Source organism: Ochotona curzoniae, unplaced genomic scaffold (genome assembly GCF_017591425.1).
Source record: "Ochotona curzoniae isolate NIBS_2020 unplaced genomic scaffold, NIBS_Ocur_1.0 contig_883, whole genome shotgun sequence".
In the NCBI taxonomy this organism is placed as follows: domain Eukaryota; kingdom Metazoa; phylum Chordata; class Mammalia; order Lagomorpha; family Ochotonidae; genus Ochotona; species Ochotona curzoniae.
Genome location: NW_024466599.1, coordinates 37,287,368 through 37,308,501, shown reverse-complemented (window position 1 = coordinate 37,308,501; position 21,134 = coordinate 37,287,368). Strand labels below are relative to the sequence as shown.

Genomic DNA, 21,134 nt, shown 5'->3' with positions numbered 1-21,134 from the left:
TTATAACCATGGGATGCTTATGAATTTTCTAACAAATCCAAAAAGCAAAGAAAAGAAATATTCTAAAGAAAAGAGAATAGACAAGGTATCTGCAAATGTTAACCAAAATAAGCTGTTGGTATTTCAAAAGGTCCAAGTCCTGGCTGAGAGGACTTGCTGGATTTCTTTAGATTTGATTTTTCACCATTGCTTACAGCTTAGTCCTTAACACTCCCCCTTTCTTCCTTAAATAAAAATTTGTTTAAAAACAAGAAGTTCAATTGTAGAAAGATAAACGGAATTGACAACAATCTCCAATCCTATTATTATCATTGATAGGAACATTCCTAGCTTCAATTGCTTTTTTTTCTTTATGTTGTCAATAAAATTAGATACATTTTATAACTTGCTTTTATTCCCAATTAACAGGCTGAGTATGTCTGGGGGAAGAAATTGTACTTTTGGGACCTGGTAATGGCTCAATAGCTAAATCCTTGCCTTGCAAGCACCAGGATCCCATACGGGTCATTAGTTCATGTCCCAGCTGTTCCACTTTCCCATCCAGCTCCCTGCCTGTGGCCTGGGAAAGCAGTAGAGGATGGCCCAAAGCCTTGGGATCCTACACCCACATGGCAGGCCCAGAGGAAGCTCCTGGCTTCAGATTGGCTCAGCTCCAGCCATTGCAGCCATTTGGGGAGTAAACCAACCGGCAGATGGAGGATCTTTTCTGTCTCTCCTTCCCTCTAAAAATCTGCATTTCCAATGAAAATTAATCTTTAAAAAATAAAAGAAGTTGTTTCTTTCTAGGGGTCTGATAGCCTTCACAGTTCCTGTTTAGGCTAGATGCCTCACAGTTAAAGGTATGTGGTTTTGTTAAGATTATCAGGAGAATTAACTAAGACCAAAATCAATTAGTCAGTAAAATATTCCATACATAGATCTCAAACATTCAGAATCTCACTGGTGGATATTTGAACTAAAAGACACTTGCCTTTCTATGTTATAGAATTATGAATGTTTTTACACTTGTGGTCAAATAGCCAAGACTATTTTCACCCTCATTAGCTTCATACAAAACTAAGACATGCTTGTTCTGCCACTGTCTATGAAATATGGAAAATTATCTTTCTAGCAAATATTTACCACGTTGAGAACAGACAATGGACCCTCAGCACTACCATACAACACATATTTCGAATCCAACAAATTAAGATTATTTCACGCCTAAGAATTGGTTTTGGTGTTCTTCACCTGGCTTTCAATTGGGGTTTTACAGATTTGTTTGGGTTTAAATTGATTTAAGAAGACCTTTGCTGTTGAGGCCGGTGCCTCAGGGCAGGGGATTAGCTTGCTGTGCCACAGTGCAGACCCCAGTACTCACAACTTTTAGACCCAAAATTTATCCAGAAGATTTTCAAGTTTCCGGCCTCCTCGGACTTTATTTACGATTTTATTATTAAACTACAAAAATTACTGTGCTGTGATCAGCTATAAGAGTTACGTACACTTCCAATTTTAGAAAATTCATTGTTTTGTTTTTTACTGAATGACTTTCTATTGCTCTCCTCCAGACAGGAGATCTTGACATTGATGACTATTTCGTTATCATAATGTGAATATGAGATATCTTCTCTAATAAAGTTACAGTTTGACAATGTTCCTGACCTTCCCCACAGGTAAATGCAACTGTTCCCTCTGGCTAGACCTGTTCAGCCTCTACCTGTCCCTTCACATTTGTAACAGCCACAGGCAGGGGGGACGACTTGCCCTTATTATGGAAGTGGATTTTGAGTCCCTAGCCTCCAAATAGAATGAGCACATTATGTTCCAAATTCTTGTGGCTCTCACTCTACCTCTTCCTACTGTAGTTTACTTTTCATTAAAATCAATAATCATAAAATATACTCTCATGGCTGGGGGAAGAGCCCAGGTATGCTGGACTCCTGGGATACCCATAGATCACCCTACCTGTAACCAAAAATGTTATTCTGTAAAACCAGTGTTTCTTTTTTCAAACTGAAAACATCTCAAAACCAATCATGTGTAAATATCACACATAATAACATAAATGCACGCATTTTCCACCATGTTGCAGTTATAGCCTAACTTCCAACTTCAACTTCGTATTTTTCACTTCATCAGTGGATGCCAGGAGACTAATTGTGAGCAAAGTTGTACTCCATATTTAGAATTTACTGAGGCTTGGAAGAACTTAACAGGAAAATGTTGACTCTGGACTTTTAAATTTGCTTCTTCTTTTTATTCACCCAAAAAAAACAAAGTTAATTGGTTTATTTATTTTTTTAACAGTCACCAACAGTCAGCACTGTGGTTAAATTCTAAACACCTGCAATAACATATAAAAAAATGCTGAACCTACACACTCATGCCCATCAGTTCCTGCAGAAATATCAAATTGTCCATGGTCTGGTATTTGAGGAAGTCCATAACATCCCTCTAATCCTGACAGTTTTTCAGGCAAGGCTGAAATTCACAAGCAAGATTAGCACTAGGTCAAGGGACCAGGATCAAGGATCTCTGATTACCCTCTAGCTTAGTTCATTTTTTAAAAAAGGTGTATTTATTCTTATTGGAAAGTCAGATACACAAAGAGGAGAGACAGTGAGGAAGATCCTCTGCCTGCTGACCCACTCCCCAAGTGGCCACAACTACCAGAACTGAGCCAATCCAAAGCCAGGAGCTAGGAGGCTCCTCCAGATCTCCCACATAAGTGCAGGGTCCCAAGGCCTGGGGCCGTCCTCAACTGTCCTCCCAGGCCGCAAGCAGGGAGCTGGATGGGGAGTGCCAGGATTAGAACCAGCGACCACAGGGGATGCTAGCACATGCAAGGTGAGGACTTCAGCCACTAGGGTACTGCGCCAGGCCCAGTTCCTTTTTTTAAAAAAAAAAGAAAATAAATAGCATAAAACAATGTTCCATACTTACAAAATGTAACCACCGGGGGAAACTGAGTGCAGAGCATGTGGGACATCTTTATACTATCTTTGCCAACTTCTATAACTCTATACTTATGTCAAAATAAAATCTGTTTAATGAAATGCAAAAAATTACTGATACAAATAGAAAATGAATGAATCTCAAAAGCTTTATCCTGACAAATGAAAAATGTCAGGCACAAAGGACATGTATTATACAAGTCCATTTGCAAGAAATTTCTGGAAAATCACATGCAATAATCACTCATCTTGAGGCTGAAAGCTAGGAGGAGAAACTGACTATAAAGAGACACAAACCCTTTCAGGTGACTGAAATCTTCTAAAACTGAACTGTGGTCACAGTTGAACAGACAAAAAGTAATAAAACTGTATACTTAAAAATGCTGAATGCTATGCTTTGGAAATTGTAACTCAACAACAACAAAAAGGGTTAATGGGAGACCCCAGGTGATGATTATATGTATTAATATAAAAAGTTTTTAGCTCAGGGAAAGACACTTGCATTCCATATCAAAGTGCCCAGGGTCAACTTCCAGCTCCCTGCTAATGCACACGCTGGAAGGCACCGGTGATGGCCTGCATGACTGAGCTCCTGCCAGCCAACCATGAGAAACACCTAAACTGAGCTCCTGGCTTCTGGTTTTGGCCCAAGCCAGGGAAAGCGGGAGTATGTAGGGAGAGACCAGTGGATAGAAACTATTTCTCTGCCTCTCAAATAACTAAGTGATGAATGAGGATAGCCAGCAGAGACTTTCCAAATGGACTTACATTACAGACATTCGTCCCTTTTGACATAAGTTCTAAGAGAAGGGGGATGGAAAGTAAAACAAGTCTACCTATTCCTAAATCCTGAGTTTCACAATAATTATATTTGAGTATGTGTTCTACAACTGCTAACACTTAAAAAAAATAAGTTCCAAACTACAAATACTGGAATTAAATAAAATAATCAGAAAAGCACTAAGTCAAGACTTCACCTTTGTACTGGCCACGCCAATCTCAGGACCAGCATTAATGTGAACTCCACAATCTGTCTCCCTTGAGATAGAACTGCCAACCGTATTCGTGATCCCCACGGTTAGAGCGCCTCTCTCCTTACAGTATCGAAGTCCCATCAGAGTATCTGCAGTCTCTCCTGTGTTAAAAGAATCACCAATGTAAGACATAGGGCAGTTTCCACAGATGCTGTTTCTTCAATGTCAAGATAAACTAACTACTTTCATTTTTAATTAACTAGTTTGTTTTCATTTTATTTGAAAGACAGAAATCTATCATCCACCAGGTTATTTCCTAAATGCCGGGGCCAGGATGAAGTCAGGAACCTGGATCTCATTCTGGATCTCCCAAGCAGATGGCCCAGACACTTGAGCCATCTGCTCCTGCTCCCAGAACGTGTATTCAAGGAAATCAGTTTGGATGTGGAGAAGCCATGACACAAACCAGGCACTCCAATATGGGCTGTGGGTGTCTTAATTGCTGTACCAACTGCTGGCTTCACATTAGCACACTTTCAACACCATCACTTCTTTTAAGCAAAGCATAAAATACTTTATCGGATCTATTTTACTATTCTACCTTTGAAAATTCAGCATTTCTCTATTAATTCATAAAGAACTAATACTGAAATAAATTTATACTTGTCATGTCAGTTAATACGAGTTTATCTTTAATCACCAGTTTTTGCCATGACACACTAGAATAGCTACAATGACTAACCTTCTCTTCAAGTCTTTAAAATTAATATACTTCTGGGAAGACGTATAGTTTAGCAGTTAAGGAACCACTTGTTCTCAAGTCCCACACTATAGTGCTTGGATTCAAGTCCCAGCTCCACTTCCCACTCCAGCTTCCTGCTAATGTGCACTATGGAAGCCAGCAGTAAAGGCTCAAGTAGTTGGTCTCTGGTATAGCTGGGAAACCTGGATTGGTCTGCCAGTTCTCAGCTGTTGTGGGCATTTGTGAACCAGCAGATGGCAACACAGTATCTCTCCTTCCCTCTTTGTATCTCTGTATCTAAAATTAAATTTTAGGTGCTGGCACCACAGTATAATAGGTCAAACTTCCACTTGTGCCACTGGCGTTCCATATAGCCATCAGTTTATATTCAGCTCTCTTCCGATGCCCTAGGAGAGCAGTGGAGATGGCCCAGCTCCTTGGATCCTTGCATCCACTGGTGGACTAAAAGAGGCTCGAGGCTCCTGGCTCCTGGCTTCAGATTAGCCCAGGCCCAGGCATTTTTGTCACTGGGTAGTAAACCAGTATATGGAAGATCTCTCTCTCTCTTCTCTCTCTCTGCAACTTTGCCTTTCAAATAAAAACACATAAATCTTTAAAAAAACATTTAAGAAGAAAGTATCAAAAATTTAAATTAAAAACAAAAATACCATACCTGACTGACTGATGAAAAAGCAAACATCATCTCGAAAGACTGGTGTGTTTCTATCCAAGAAGTCACTGGCCAGTTCCACCATCACAGGCAACTCTGTCAGCTCCTCAAGAACTTGACGCGTCTGCAGACACAAACAACATGGCTTTGTCATGCAACCTTCCTTTCAATACTATTTTACATAGGTGCTCTTTGAAATTATCGTATGGTTTTTATTTTCTCAATTACAAAAAACGATACATGAGCAATGTCAGAAACACAGAGTAAAGCACACACATACAAAAACAATAAGAATCTTCACACATAAGACAGAAGCACTGTTAACACTTTATTGTCATTTACACAACAATGCATACATTCTTGCAAGCAGACACACATACATGTATAAAACAAGTAGAAAACGGCATTGTTCTATGTCAGCTTGTATGTGATTGCTAACATTCCAACTCCAATGCTCTATAACCAAAAGTCATTTGGCAATGGAGTCATTGAGGAATTTAATGAGATAACAGATGCACAAATATTAAGTGAAATTTTAGAAATTTTAAAAACCTACCATAGTCATAAAGTACCACTTCCCAAAACAAGTCAATATACTTTCAGGAACCCTGTTTAAGAAGGCACAATGTTTTCAAACTTTGTACCATAGCAAGGAGGGACTGAAGTGAAGGGGAATATGCTTCTGTTCGAAGGGCACTTCAATTCTTCACCAAGTTTCCATTCTAGCTAAAGTTCTCCTAACTAAATATCAGAAATTTTAATACAACAGAAAAAAAATAAACTTAGGGTGCAAAACCTTCAGGCTCCAATGGTGTATGCTGCCTGACCCCCAACTTTGGACACCACATCTTCTGGATGCCTTTTAGCAAGCAGCCTCTCTAAGCATGTGGCCCTAGCCCTGTCCAGCCCCACCCTGTGCTCCTTCCTCACAGCCCTTTAACTGCTGCTTGTCCACAGAGTGAAACAGAGTGGTTTGTTTTAGGATATTAGGTAACCAGTTCGGCACCTTTTTTTTAACATTATATCATCATGTATAGAAAGTCTTAGAAAATAGAATCTTCCTATTTTTAATTATCCTTTTCTATTGATGCATTTTATCTAATTATACATGTTACTGTCATTAAAATACTAAGTGCTCTCCCACCAGCAAATGTAACTCCCTATTCACACACACACCAGTTTATAATATAACTGTAACACTGAAATTACACTCTTCAAAATGAAGAGAAAGACACAAATATAACAATTTATCAGACTTTTTAAAAATCAGATTTCTTAAAATAACAAACTCAGAAAAATTTCAAGATACACCTATGCTACTGGCAAGTTAGTTCTCTAAGTGGTAACTACTGCTTACAAACACACAGAATGACTTATTTATCATAAAAGAAAAAATGATACTATAATTCAAATTTGTGCTGCTATAAAACCCAGAAACAAACTTTTGAAAAGCATATTAGACTTAGAATGATGTGAGTGTAGTTATTACTCAGCACACAGAGGACATATTCAAAAAGTCATGCATATCTGTCATGCACGTTTGATTCCATCAAAAAGCAAATATGAATTTGTAGAACAGAATTAATTCAAGATTCCTAATGTTTGTTAAGTATAATAGTCTTGGCAACTACAAAATACAAGACAAACGTTTACCAATTCAAATTCAGTCATTAGAAAAGAATTGGAGAATTCTAACATAATTCCAGCACAGCATTTGCAGAATCAAGTAATTTTTTTTTAAATTTCCAAATAGAGGGTTCATTCAGCAAAAGATCTATGCCACCACTGAATGAGCTCATCTTTTCTTAAATCTGCACTGAAGTCTTCAACTCATTCTGCTTCCCATGCTCCAAACAATAAGCTCTCAGACCTCTTCCTTTAATATTGCACAGACTTTCCTTTCAAGATCACATAATTTGGTGTATGGGGGAGGGGTGGCCTCAGAGAAGAGCAAGCTTATTGGGATGCAAAAGCTGACATCCACACAGTCCCACAAATAAAAAATTACTATGTCTGAACTTTGGGAATCAATTCTAGAAACAGAAACCGAATGAAAAGGTCTTCTATAAACAGCACATAACAGGTTCTTTATAAGGAAACTATTTCTGGATCTAATTTATTGACCTAAATATCATCACACTGCAATGCTTCTTCATTGACAACATGCATCTTTCATACAGATCTTTAGATTCTAAAATAACAATTTAAAGACAAAGTCTGATAAAAAGCAGAAATTCACCCCCCCCACACACAAAAATCCTGTTGGGGCTCTCATGTTACTGGCAACCAGACTGAGGCTGATAAACACTGCAAAATGAAACTGCACTCTCACACAAGCAGCTATTCCCCGTGTTGTGAGTCTAGGAAACGCAAAAACCTTTCTCCTTCTACACTGCACGTGAAGTCAGTCCATGGGTTTGTCTGCACAGCCAATCTCCTACTGTTAGTTATTCCATGCAGCTATCCAAATTTCTCTCCCTATCTTTCTGATCTCTGTCTTTAAAAACATAAAAAGGTAACTTGATTCAACAAAGGACAAGTCTACTTGGTATGTTTCTAGAGGTATTATCACTCTGCAGATTATCTCCTAAATCCAACACACAGTCACTAAACTTCCACGAAGCCACTTACCGCTACACCAGCATGGTAGCTTGTTCCACACGCAATGAGGATCAATCGCCGACACCTCTGGATTTCCTTAATGTGATCCTTCAAGCCACCCAGATTCACTGAAATAAAAGTTTGTGTATATAATTATTTAGGAAAGAGCCATATAAAAGGCAGTCCCCTTTCTTGAGTGCCGACTGCCAATATAAGAAATTACACTGCCATTTTCAAGATGACATATTCCTTTTAGGAAACCTGGTTCTCCAGTTTCCAACAGGTCACACAGCTTTACTGCCTCCCCAACCCACCCTGACACAAGTTCATACCACTACAGTATTTTTTGACATTCCAATTCATTTAGTCACTTTTACATTCCTTCATGTCATCTTAAGGATAAATCAGACAGAAGATGGGCAGATGTGCAAGGATAGAATGGGGAGGAACAGACAATAAAGGAGATGCAATAGTTCTACACCTTGCCTGCAAACAGGCAGGAATGGGAATGCATCCGGGAACTTTGACCAAAAACAGTGATTTTTATTTTATCTAATTGTATTTTGCCAACAAAAAAACCAACAATTAATCTTAATTCTATGTATGTTCCCTATGGTGCTCAGAAGAGTGCTCTGTGTGCAATATCCACCTGACTCCTTCGGCCTGTTAGCTCAGTAGCCATCACTATTCTTCTAATGGCTCCAGTAAACTGTGGGCTTCATCGTTGGTTTCTGCCATCCCTCTTCTTCATCCCCACATTCAAAACGTTTCTCTGCCACCATCACCATGGACCATCTCCTCTGCCCAGATAAGCAACATGCTCTTGATGCTTCTCTTTAACCATCTAGTCTGCTCTACACCCCATGCCAGGATGATCTTAAAGCTTTAAAAACCCATAGCAGCACCAGCATCCTATACAAGCACCAGTTCAAACCCCAGCTGCTCCACTTCTGATCCAACTGCCTGCTTATGCACCTGGGAAAGCAGTGGAAGATGACCAAACTGTTTCGGCTGCTTTATATACATGAGAGACCCAAACGAAATTCTGGTTCCTGGCCTGGCCCAGTCTCAGTTCGGCAGTCACTTGAGGAGCAGACCAATGGATTTAAGATTTCTTTCTCTCTTCCCCTTGGTCTCTCCCTCTCTCTGAAACTCCGCCTTTCAAATAGATAACTTAGAACCAGAGGGTCTTGTATTACAGATAGGCAAGAATGAAAGGGAGGCCAAATGGTGAAATGAATTGGTCACAAGTTTGCCCTAAAATTAGTCCTGGCAAATTTCTGGCCTCTGAGGCGGTTCAAAGTAGTTCTAAAAGGAGAGGTCCAAGGTCAGAATTTACGAAGTCTTGGAGAGAAATATCATTCCCATAACCACCAGAAAGGGCAAGGACACGTGGTGGAGTAGGGAAAGGATGAAGTACTTGAGAATAACACTGAACACATGGAGACTAATCTGGCTCCATGAACGCCTACCAGTGTGACCACGGTTCATTCACCAACAAGAGCCTTGAATGCCTCAGCTTCACACCAAAGACAATAGCTATCCTGTTTGTTATACAACTTGCACACATACAATAAGGATCAAATGCCTTTTAAAACCATAAGCTTCTTAATATTTCTCTCTTATTTTCCCCTAACAAAACAAAGCTTTTTCCTGACTTAACTTCCACAAGTAACAAATGATCCTTACTGTTGACACTGCTCATTTTGCTTCCTGACCCACCACTTTCTCCTGTCCCGACTGCTACATCCAAGAGCAACAGTACATCCTGACAACTGCATCTCAAGCTCTTGATCCTCCCAGGCACATGGCAGAGACCGGCATCCAGTTTATATCCATTAGGCACCTACAACCACCACTGGCTCCTGAGTCTACCACAATCGCACAGTTTCTACAGGAGGGGCCTGAATCCCACGTCAGAATGCATGCGAGGCCATTTACCCACTGTGCCAATATATAGCAGACTAATAAACAGCATATTCCATTAATAGCTTCCTCAGTATTTTTCTTCCACCCCCCACTACTTAATGCTCTTCCACCCAAATAAGATGCTCCCTTCTGTTCTTCACTTAAATCTTCCAAGCCCACACCTATCTACTTCACCAAGACTTCCCTGAACCCAAAACCCATTCCTACAGATTCATTCTCTAAAGTCAAAAGGAATCTTTAAGCATTTTAATATTAAAATGTGGTTCTTGTACCATTTATCCTATTTTACTTTTCCTTAAATAGTTAATAACCTATTCATTCCCCTTTTCTAGATAATTAGAACCTCAAGAGTAAGATTCAATAAAGATAACTTTCCAAATTCCTACTTTTCTTTGAGGGGCAACTGATAGTGTGTGGTCAGAAGACATCCACAAACTACTGTGACACAAGGCCTAGACAAGATTTCCCTAAGTAAAATTACTGTGTCACTCTCGATTCTACCTTAAAAATGCAGACAAGTACAGGTTATCCCACAGGTCTACCAGCAGCCCCTGAAGACCTCTGGCGAAGTTTCCATGTTTCTTTACTTACAAAACCCCGCGTAGGCAGACACCTACAAAACTCTCAGCAACTGGAAAAGATCTCATTCTTAGTATCCAGTGCCAGAACAGTCACTGGTATACAGCAGAAGATCAATACAAAAAACCTACCATGTTAACTACGTAAAGGCATACAATACAGTGACAGTAAACACAGTCACAATGTTGTACAACCACCCATGCACACACTTTTTTCATCATTTCAAACTAAAACTCCATACTCATTAAATGCATTTCTCTTTCATCCAAGCTCTAATAATTACTAATCTACTCAATCTACCATCTGTCTTTGAATCTAATTTAGAGACCTCATAGAAGCAAAATAATACAATGAAGTCTCTGAAAAGATGGCTGGTCTCCATTGATGGCTGGTAGTCATAGTTGTTCTACTAAGCTATAAAAGGCAATGAAAATTCAGGTTGGTAATGGCAATCCCAGAGGATACCTAGAAGTAATAACAATAAAATAAACTCATACATACTAACCAGTATAATCATCAAAGTTGACCCTTCCTCTCATTGTGTTCACCACCGACTCTGGCTGCTCAAATATTTCCTTCTGCATAAACGAACTGAAGTTGCCTAGAACAATGGAAATTATATTAATAAAATAAAATGATACAAAACAAAGAATAAGAAATTTATAGACTACTAAAAGTCTAACCTTAATCTCAGCAAGTGAAAGACAACAAAAGCTACTTTCATTTATACTTATAGCAAAACAGAGAAATGAGACAAGATCAAGTTTTAGAGTCAGATACAGGTCCAAATTATGATTCTATCCCTTACTACCCAAGCTGGAGAAATTCCTTACTCTGTGAACTAAAAATAGTAGTTGCTTCATAGTATAAACTATGATATAGACTAATATTATAGCAAGGAACGACAGAGTAATTATGCAGTAACATTAGTTTTTATTCCCACACATCCCCAACAGAAGGAAAGCAAATAAATATCAAGTCATAAAAATCATAATAGTTGATAGCATACATTACATACAGTGCATTATGTATCAGGCACTGTTCTATGGGCTTTAATATATAGCCCTTATACTCTTCAAAACAAACTTAATAAGAAGCTTTCATTATCCTTACGTTATATTAGAAAACTAAAGCAGAGAGAGAATAAGGGAGGAACAGAAAACAAAATACAAACTGTTTACCAAATATCTTAAAAATACCAAGTACTATTCAATAGCCTTTTTTTAAATAACATTAGAAATAAACCAACATGGGGGGAGGGCTATTTGGAGGGGTTGGGGGAATCCCAGAGCCTATGGAACTGTGTCATAAAATGAAATAGTAATAATAATAATAATAATAAAGAAATAAACCACCTTTGAAGAACTATTATTAAGACCAGCAGATAATTTCCCATTATCTTATTCCTTTTCCTGGGGTTGTCCCTTCACTAATCCTGTGGAAGACTGCACTCAGTACCATTACAGACTCATGTGCTCACACAGGAAGTAGAATGGCCCCTTCCTTTAGATAAGGGGTAGGAATGTTTTTCTGCAAAGTTCTATCTGGATACTACTAACATGAGTTGTAAGTCATACGAATTTATCCACTTAAATATTAGCCTGTTACAGATTTATTGAATTTCAGATCCCACCTCGTGATTAACTTGGCAGGGCTAGACCAAATGATTTCTCCAGCGTCAGGAAGAACGGACACTCCCTGCCTTGTGTAAAGACACTAAGCTAGAACATGATAACATTCACCCTTCATGATCTGCTGGAGTTCCATCTGCAGGGTTTGCACAGCTCGCCCAGGATGATCTCCTGCAGTCCGCTTAATTCGATGAATAGAAAGACGGCCATCCACCACTGCTGCAACATCATCGTCTTCAAGAAAGATGACGCGGTTGGTATGTTCTATGACAGCACTACAAAATGTTCAAGGAGCTATTACCAGCAATAGTCAAGGATCACCATTGCAAATCAAACTAACTTTAGAAAACAAAGACCAAATTTAAATGCAAACTTGATCATCCTGCAGTACCTCTGATAATCTTCTGGTTATCAAGGAGTGGGGGGAAAGTAGTCATTCCAAAGAAAACATGAAGATTTATTTCTTGCAGTAAACTAAGCCAAATCAGCTCAGATCAGAAAGCATGGCTACTCCTTCTCATTCCATCCATTATCAACTCCTGCAGTTTTAAATACTAAACATATCTCAAAAGCTCTCCATGTCTACCATCATAAACCAGTTCAAGCTGCTCTCAGCTCTTGGGCTGGACTACTGCAGCAACCTAACATGCCCACCTGTCTTTCTTATCTCCCTCTACCCATTCTCCATTTCTGCCAAAGTGATTATCAAAAAGCAGCTCCAATCAAGTTTCTCCCTTACACAACAAGACATCTGGCAGCTTTTCTTTGGCTCCTAATCTTAGGAGAAAAATCAAATGCCTTACCCTGACCTCTATCTCTGTTCCAACCTTCCATTGCCACAAACTTAGTATTTTGTGTTCCAGCCACATGCACATCCACTCTAAATGCTCACAGGTTAACCACTGAGAACAAGCCTTCTTTCCTTCCCCTTTCACCTAAGCAGCTCCTAAACTCTCCTTAAAAATTACAGAAGAGGGTAAATCATCCTGTAAGAAGCATTCCATGACTCTTGTCATAACTGGAATTCTACACCTAATTATTGTTTATAATTTATCTCCTTCATTAAAGATGATCACCTTAAGACAAATAGTTTATTTTTTTCTCACCATTTTCCCTTGCGCTAGCCAGTGGCTTTGCACATGAACAAAAAAAAATGGCTACTGTTGTGCAATTCCCAGTTTGTTTTAAGCATAACTGTCAACTCTACAAACCTACTTCACCCCAGCAAAAATCCATCTGAGCATTAAATACAGATCTGACATCTCCGCAGAAATTAAAACAGAACTTAATTTTTTGCTGAGAAAAACAACCCCCGAAGTCCAAAATGGTATTATCTTATTTGTATTCTTCCCTCAAATATTTGTCAACAATTTGACCAATTCCATTTTATCTTTATTCATGCATTTAAACAATCTGGTGCATTTTCACTCAAAAACATCTTAGTCTTTGGCTGAATAAGTGCCATGGCTCAACAGGCAAATCCTCCACTTTCAAGTGCCAGCATCACATATGAATGCCAATTTGTGTTCTAGCTGCTCCACTTCCAACCCAGTTATCTGTTTATTATTTAGAGAAACAGCAGAGAATGCCTCAAATCCTTGGGACCCTGCACACCCATGTTAGCTCAGAAGCTCCTGGCTTTGAATCAGCTCAGCTCTGGCCACTGTAGCCTTTGGGGAGTGAAACAGCAGATGGAAGACCTTTTCTCTGTTTCTCCTTCTCTCTCTGTATATCTGCATTTTTAATAAAAATAAATAATTCTTTTAAAAAAAGTCTAGTATTATTGTTTTATAAGAGTGCTTATGCTACAAATTAATGCTAAATATAAAACATAAATATCAACATTACAGTACAATTCTAATGGCTTATCATACTAACACCACCTTTTCTGCAGGGTCTCTGTTCAAAGATCCCTGAAGGATGCATGTAACTGGACAGTAAAAACCCTACAGGATACTGTAGCTTTTCCTTGGAAATTTCTAGGATACAGTATAACTGGTAATCAGGCATGGTATGAGATAACAACTAGTAACAAAATGGAATAACTATAATAATTTATAATAAAACGAATTTATAACTTATAAACACATCTGTCCATAATTTTTTTAATTTATTAATTGACACATAAGAATTCATTTTATGGGGTACAGTATGATATCCAATATATTTATATAATTTGTAATATCAAATCAGCATAATTAGTAGTTGCATCTCCTCAGATATTTGTTATTTCTTTGGATTGAAGCTTTCAATCCCTCATTTTAATTCACTATTTTTTTTTATTAACACTCATATATTTTATCTAAAAGGCAGAGTTACAGAGACAGACACACAGAAAGAGACAGACAGAGATTATTCCATCAGCTGGCTCACTCCCCAAACAGCCACAATTGCACAGGCTGGGAAGCCTGGCCCCAGGAGCCTTTTCTGGGCTCACAGAGGCTCAAGCAGCTGAATCACCTTCTGCTCATCATTTAGGGGCTAGATTGGAAGGGTAGCAGCCAGGACTCACCCATATGGGATGTCAGCATCACAGGCAGTGACCCGTCCCACTTATTAATCTTTGTGAAACATTTAATAGCTTACATAGTCACCCTTCTATACTACAAAATATTGAGAATTTTTATTCCAAACTGATTTTATTTTGCTATACATTATCCGCCCTATCTCTAGCCACCTACCTTTGTCAGCTTCTACTAAGATATATTAAGTGATCCTGGAACTTTATATTTAGTATTACCAGACCACAGCTGACTACCTCACTGAACCTGCATAAAGTCAACCCAGAGCTAAAAAAATTTACTGGGTACTATAGTTTGCAGAATATTAAATCTTCTATTCTACAACTGTAATCTCTCCTCCCTGCAAAACCTAGTGAGATTCTTGAAAGAGGAAAAAATAACAAGAGCCCTAATGTACATAAACCAAAACTGGAGGGCACAGCACGATGGCTCAGTGGCCAAATCCTCACCTAGCATGCCCTGGGATCCCATATGGACACCAGTTCGTATCCTGGCTGTTCCACTCTCCATCCAGCTCCCTGCCTGGAAAAGAAGATGACTGCCCAGAGCCTTGGGGCACCGCACCCGTGCTGGAGTCCTAGAAGATGCTCCTGGCTGTGCTTCAGATAGGCTCAGCTCTGACCACTGAGGCCACTTGGGGAGTGAAACAACAGACGGAAGATCTTTCTATCTCCTTCTCTGTAAACCTGCCTTTCCAATAAAAAGAAATCTTGACAAAAAAAAAATATCCAAAACAGAAAAGGCTCTCGGTGGGTATATTCTTAGTAAACTGACCTACGTGATTTAAGATAAGAGAAAAAGTGTTCTAGTTCATCTCCAACAGTTTTGATTAATCTTAGTTTGGAAAGTCCTATTACACAGCAAATCTATGACTTGATTTATATCAGATGACTCACTGGTCCCTGCAGCATGAGAAGTTTTTGCTATAACTTCTCTTTGCATCCACTAAGGAGGCTCACCTTGCATCAGAAGCAAAGTAATATTCCACCGCTTTTTCTTCAACAGGGAAAAGGCAAGTTGTGCTGTCCACACGAGAGAGATTACAGCTTCCTTTCTTGTCTTTGCCTATAGCGTACAGTTGAGACATGAATCAGCAAACAGAAGATATAAATATAGAAATACATATAACTTTTAAAAAACTAACCAAAAAAAAACCCATAGCAACACAAAATAATTATAGCAACTTTGAAATGCCAGAAAAGTTACCTTATTTCCATGCAATAAGCCAAGAAAAACAGACAGAAAGAGTGAAACAGCTACTATCAAAGAGTGCATGGCAGATAACAGTGCTACATTGTTCATTAAAAACTTTCCTGTGTAATATTTTGTTTCCAGACAAAAGTTAAATATTTTGCGGATATTATTTTTCATTAGATATAGACTAATTTTTCTTTTCAATTTTTAAAAGATTATTTATTTATTTCAAAGGCAGAGCAATGGAGACAAAGAGAGAAAAAGAGATAGGTCTACTGGTTTGTGCCCCAAATGATCACAACAGCAAAGCTGAGCCAGGGTGAAGCCAGGAGCCAAGAATGCCCTCCAAATCTAACAGGCTGTCGGGGACTGGGTATGTGAGCCCTCATTCGCTGCCTTCCCAGGTGCCTTGGCAGGAAGCTGGACAGGAAGCACAATAGCAAGGATTCAAACTGCCAAGTGGTAGCTTTGCAGTGCCACCCTGCTGCCCCATACAGATCATCTTAATGTAGCTTTATGTAAAATGTGACTGACTAACCTGTAAGTTGATAGATCTGTACTCATCACATAAAATACATTTAAAATATCAAAATTGGGCAAGAAAACAAAGACCAGTGAAAATTAACTTTAATATCATGTAACAAAATGTTTCTAGATCTTTTTACAGCAAGTCAGCATGACAACTGAAGTTGTACAATACACTAATTCTGATTCTAAAACAAAACTAAGATACTATTTTTATAACAGTATATCATGTGATACTAACAGCTAGACACAGTGAATATTATAAATCAGGAACATCTGCTTTCTAAAAGGTATGTTTCCTTATACTTCTTGGAAGCTAGAATTAAGTGTAGTCCTTTTGCAATAATATCTTTTTCAGATATTGAAGAGACCTTCCATTGTCATCTGTTTTTTTTTTTTGTCAAAGATTATTTGGCTGAACTTGTGCTGCAATATATTTTTAATTTTAGCATTTCAAAATTCTGTCAATTCTGTTTTATAATCTGTCATCACACCTGGAAAGCATACTGAATTTTGTTAAATTAATCAAATATTTTTATAGGAAAAAAAACCTGTTAAGACTGTATGAATATTCCAAAGATAAAGCACCTTATTCTAAAGCCAGCACAGGCAGACCTTATAGTCTATGGACACAATTGCCAGAGAATATTATGAATCTATTAACAAAAATTCAACACTGTAACTATCCTCTAAAATGCATTAAGTGAGGACTTGGTAACAGTAATTCTTAGAAATATGCATCTAAAGTTCTCTATCATTTGAACTTATCTGGTATATTTTGGGTATAAGAACAAAAAGTTTTTCCCATCTAGATTCAATGGCTGAGTAAATTCCAAACTTTATAACATAAGTGTAAGGTTGGGCCTGGGTGGTAGCCTAGCAGCTAAAGCCCTTGCCCTGCACATGTCGGTATCCCATATGGGTGCCGGTTCTAACACCAGCAGCCCCACTTCCCACCCAGCTCCCTGCTTGTGGCCTGGGAAAGCAGCTGAGGATGGCCCAAAGCCTTGGGACCTTGTATCTACAGGGCAGAACAGGAAGCTTCTGGCTCCTGGCTTTGGATCAGCTCAGCTCTGGCCATTGTGGCCACTTGGGGAATGAATCATCGGACAGAAGATCTTCCTCTCTGTCTCTCCTCTCTCTGTATATCTGATTTTACAATAAAAATTAAAAATCTTAAAAAAAAATAAGTATAAGATGACATCCTCAAAAGGGTGACACTACAGAAATATCACAGTTTAGTATTTGCCTGGGTTGGCAATAGGTCAAGGGAATGATTACAAAGAGAAGTTTCAGGGAGCTTTCTTGGGAGTGGAACTGTTACATATCTTGGTTGAGATGGTGGCTACGTAACTATTTTTGTTTAAAAAAAACTAACGAAAATTAAAAACTGGAAGAGTCAATTTGGTAAGTGGGTGGCTAGGATGGTTCTGCATCTTATCAGAGTGCCCAAGGGTTCAATACCCAGCTTTGCTCCTGCCTCCGCCTCCCACCAAGGCCCACTCCAGCAGACAGAGGGGATGGCTCAAATGACTGGGTCCTGGCTCCCAAGTGGGACGTGAGGACTGAGTTCCTGCTGTTCCTTCAGCCCCTCCCGAGGCCCACCCAAGGTCAGTGCGGGCATCTGAAAGAATGAACCAGCAGAAGGTACCCTTGCTTTCCTCTTTGCCTCTCAGAATAAATAAATTTTACTGTCTTTGAAAAAGGGAATTAAAAGCAAACAAAAAAAAAATAAATTGAAGTAGTTTTGATCATAAAAAAGTCCTAATTGGTTTTGAGTTTCACAAAAAATTGAATTCTTCAAAGCACAAAATATATTTAATTAAAATATTTTTAGAGTATAACGTTATTAAAGTGAACACCACTGACACCTATACAATACTTATAATCTATAAAATATAATCCTAAATATGGCCTCCTTCATTTGATTTGACCTAAGTGGAATCAGCCATCACAAAGATGCAAAGTAGACTTTTATTTGGTCAGTGGTCACATCTGGAAAAGCTAACAGAAGCGTGGAAGCCACTCCAGTGTTCTCTGCTTTACAGAGGCTGTTCTTTCTAAAGCAGGTTTCATTGGGCTCTACATTCCCTAGACAGTAAGAGCTAAAAAAATTAAGAACACAATCCCTCCTTCTCAAAAACTAACACTGACAGCTTTTCTTTTTTCTTTTAATTTTCCTTTTCATTTTTGATGATCTTTACATAGTTCCTTCTAATTTCTTAAGATCCTAGTATTTTTCCATTTTTTTTAAAAGCGGCCAAAGAGAACACAAGGTAACATGAAAAGTAATATGAATATGAGCAGAATTGTTCGCAGAAATCTGGACCTGTGGATACAAATTCTATCTATGAAAATAACCTTCTGCTCTGGATAAAATGATGTAAGCAATCAAAATCCAAACATAAACAGGTTTAAAGCTCTTTGCTAAGTATTTTTCAAGAAACTAAGAACTACATATTAATATAAGCTTCAATTATCTGAACCTATTGCTCTGTCCATTAAATGAAAAGCTTTTAGTATAAGTAAACAGAGCACTCCGCTGTTTTCTTTTTTTATGTGATTTTAATAAAATGATCCAGAATTTGTATAGATGAAAGTTCTATTAAAAAAGAAACATCAAAAATGAACAATAAACACAATGACTTCAAATTCAAAGCCAATCAAGATGTTAGTGTTATATCCAACATAAAATGTCATGCATAAAATCAAGACTACTTAAATATCTTTCAGTTAAGTTAACCTAAATGCTTCAACTACCGTTTAGCGCAATCTACGATAGCCTGGCATACAATGCTGTTTTGCTCACCTCAGCATCTATTCTACAGATGTTAAAACAAGGTAAAACAAACTTTACAACTTCAACTACCTTTTCAAATCTGAGATTTTAATGAAACAAATTAAAAGCAGTTTCCTAAATGGCAAAAGCAGACAGACAAAATGTACTCTGCAAATTAGAAAAATAATGTGAAAATATATTTCCCCATAAAAATAAGCATATTTTTAGAGGCCCAGCACATTCATTCACTCCAAGAATTAGTAAAGAACAAACAAAAGAAGGCTCCTCCCCATCCATGCACAGTGCATTTCCCACCTCTTTCGCCCTGTGATCCCCACCGTGAGTATTTTGATCCAATCTGAGTCCTAGCTAAAGATATACAACAGAAAAAAAATTCTACTTGTCAGAGAACTCACAAAAACACATAACTATATATGTTCCAGGATCTGATCAAAGGGACATTTATTTCAACATAAGGGTAATACATCTTTATATCCACTGCACTCAAGTAATACATGTTCCCCATCGCATGATGTAGCAGTTGCTTTACCTGTTCTGTAGAGTATTGGAATGTGATCGGTGGAAAGTTTATGTTCACTCCGGACACCAATCAGCAGAGGGCTACCTCGCCTGTAAATACAATATTAATCAAAATTAATTTTGAAAAAAAATTAAATTTTTATAAATAATATGCTAGCTGTAAAACCTGAAATTTAATGAGCCAACCTTCTTCAAATAATGGTTAAATTTTTCAGGGTAGGCCACTGTGGCAAAGCAAGTGAGCACACTGTTTAGGACACCCATGTCCCAAGCTGGAGTTCTGGTTTGAATTCAGATCCAGCTTCATACCATGGCAGCAGAGACTATAGAGGAGATGTGCAGGCACCTGCCAGACATGTGGGAGACCCCCATCTGAGTTTTGGGAGCCTGGCTTTGTCCAGGCTTAGCCTTGGATGCTATTGGTATTTGGGTGTTAGACCCAATTCAATAAACACCCTTGTACACACAACCAAAACTTCTCAATAGGCTAAAAAATGACTCTAGAATTACGGCTGACTAGGTAGAGGATACAATTAGAAAAAAAAAATCCAATGCTTAGTATCAATATCTTCTCTTTCTGTTGTTCTGCTTTTCAAATAAATAAAAACTAATAAACCAGGCCCAGTGTGGTAGCCTAACAGCTAAAGTCCTCACTTTGAATGCACTGCGATCCCATATGGACAGAGGTTTTAATCCCAACAGTCCCACTTCCCATCCAGCTCTTTGCTACAGGCCTGGGAAAGCAGTCAAGGACAGCCCAAAGCCTTAGGCTCCTGCACGTGCGTGGGAGATCCAAAGAAGCTCCAGGCTCCTAGCTTCGAACTGGCTCAGCTCCAGCCATTGCGGCCCCTTGGGAGTAAGGAAGATCTTCCTCTCTGTCTCTCCTCTTCTCTGTATATCTGACTTTCCAAAAAAAAAAAAAAATCTTAAAAAAAAACACTAATAAATCTTAAAAAAAAAACTTCCAAACTCAACTATAGTTACACAGAAGTATGGGCTTATATTAAACGAAGAGCTACAGGACAGACATTCCATTTTTGTAAATGGACTTCTACTGTTATTGTCCCTTTGAAGCAAAATATTAAAATTGTATCCAATCATTTTTTATTGCAATAGACCATAATCATTCTTCTACCTGTGTTCTACAGCTGCTGTCACATTGTAGGAGCTGAGCAGAGAAATCATCACAGAAGTTAAATGGCACACAGACAGCCTAAAATATTTACTATTCAGGAAAACTTTGCCCATCCCTGTATACAACAGTTTTTAAAGTTTTCTTTTTAACACTAAATGGAACTTGACTCTCAATTGTGCACAGAGTACCATTACATAAATGTTTAGTACCTTACCCTCAAGCCATCAGTGTCTTTCTTACCAAACCTTAAGGAGCCTCACCACTCTACAAAGGACTTCACAATCTGGCCCAAACACCCTAGCAAAAGTAGTGATGTCATGACTTTCTAGAAATCTGCCCAAAACGTATTTCAAAAAAATACAAAGGTAATGTTTTAG

The 21,134-nt window shown here is 38.4% G+C and overlaps 1 protein-coding gene across 2 annotated transcripts in view; it reads right to left on the bottom strand.

Annotated features, from left to right (window-relative positions):
* The window catches only part of GFPT1 (glutamine--fructose-6-phosphate transaminase 1), a 55,769-nt gene that overhangs the window by 8,681 nt on the left and 25,954 nt on the right, over positions 1 to 21,134 (bottom strand). The window contains exons 8-15 of one of the 2 annotated variants that reach the window (XM_040993284.1): positions 19,633 to 19,712; positions 19,398 to 19,451; positions 15,544 to 15,649; positions 12,174 to 12,337; positions 10,937 to 11,032; positions 7,954 to 8,051; positions 5,326 to 5,446; positions 3,914 to 4,071 (exon numbers count right to left, since the gene is read on the bottom strand). In XM_040993284.1, coding sequence (XP_040849218.1) covers positions 3,914 to 4,071; positions 5,326 to 5,446; positions 7,954 to 8,051; positions 10,937 to 11,032; positions 12,174 to 12,337; positions 15,544 to 15,649; positions 19,398 to 19,451; positions 19,633 to 19,712 — 877 coding nt within the window. The remainder of the gene's footprint in view (positions 1 to 3,913; positions 4,072 to 5,325; positions 5,447 to 7,953; positions 8,052 to 10,936; positions 11,033 to 12,173; positions 12,338 to 15,543; positions 15,650 to 19,397; positions 19,452 to 19,632; positions 19,713 to 21,134) is intronic. The other variant, XM_040993285.1, reaches the window with a different exon arrangement.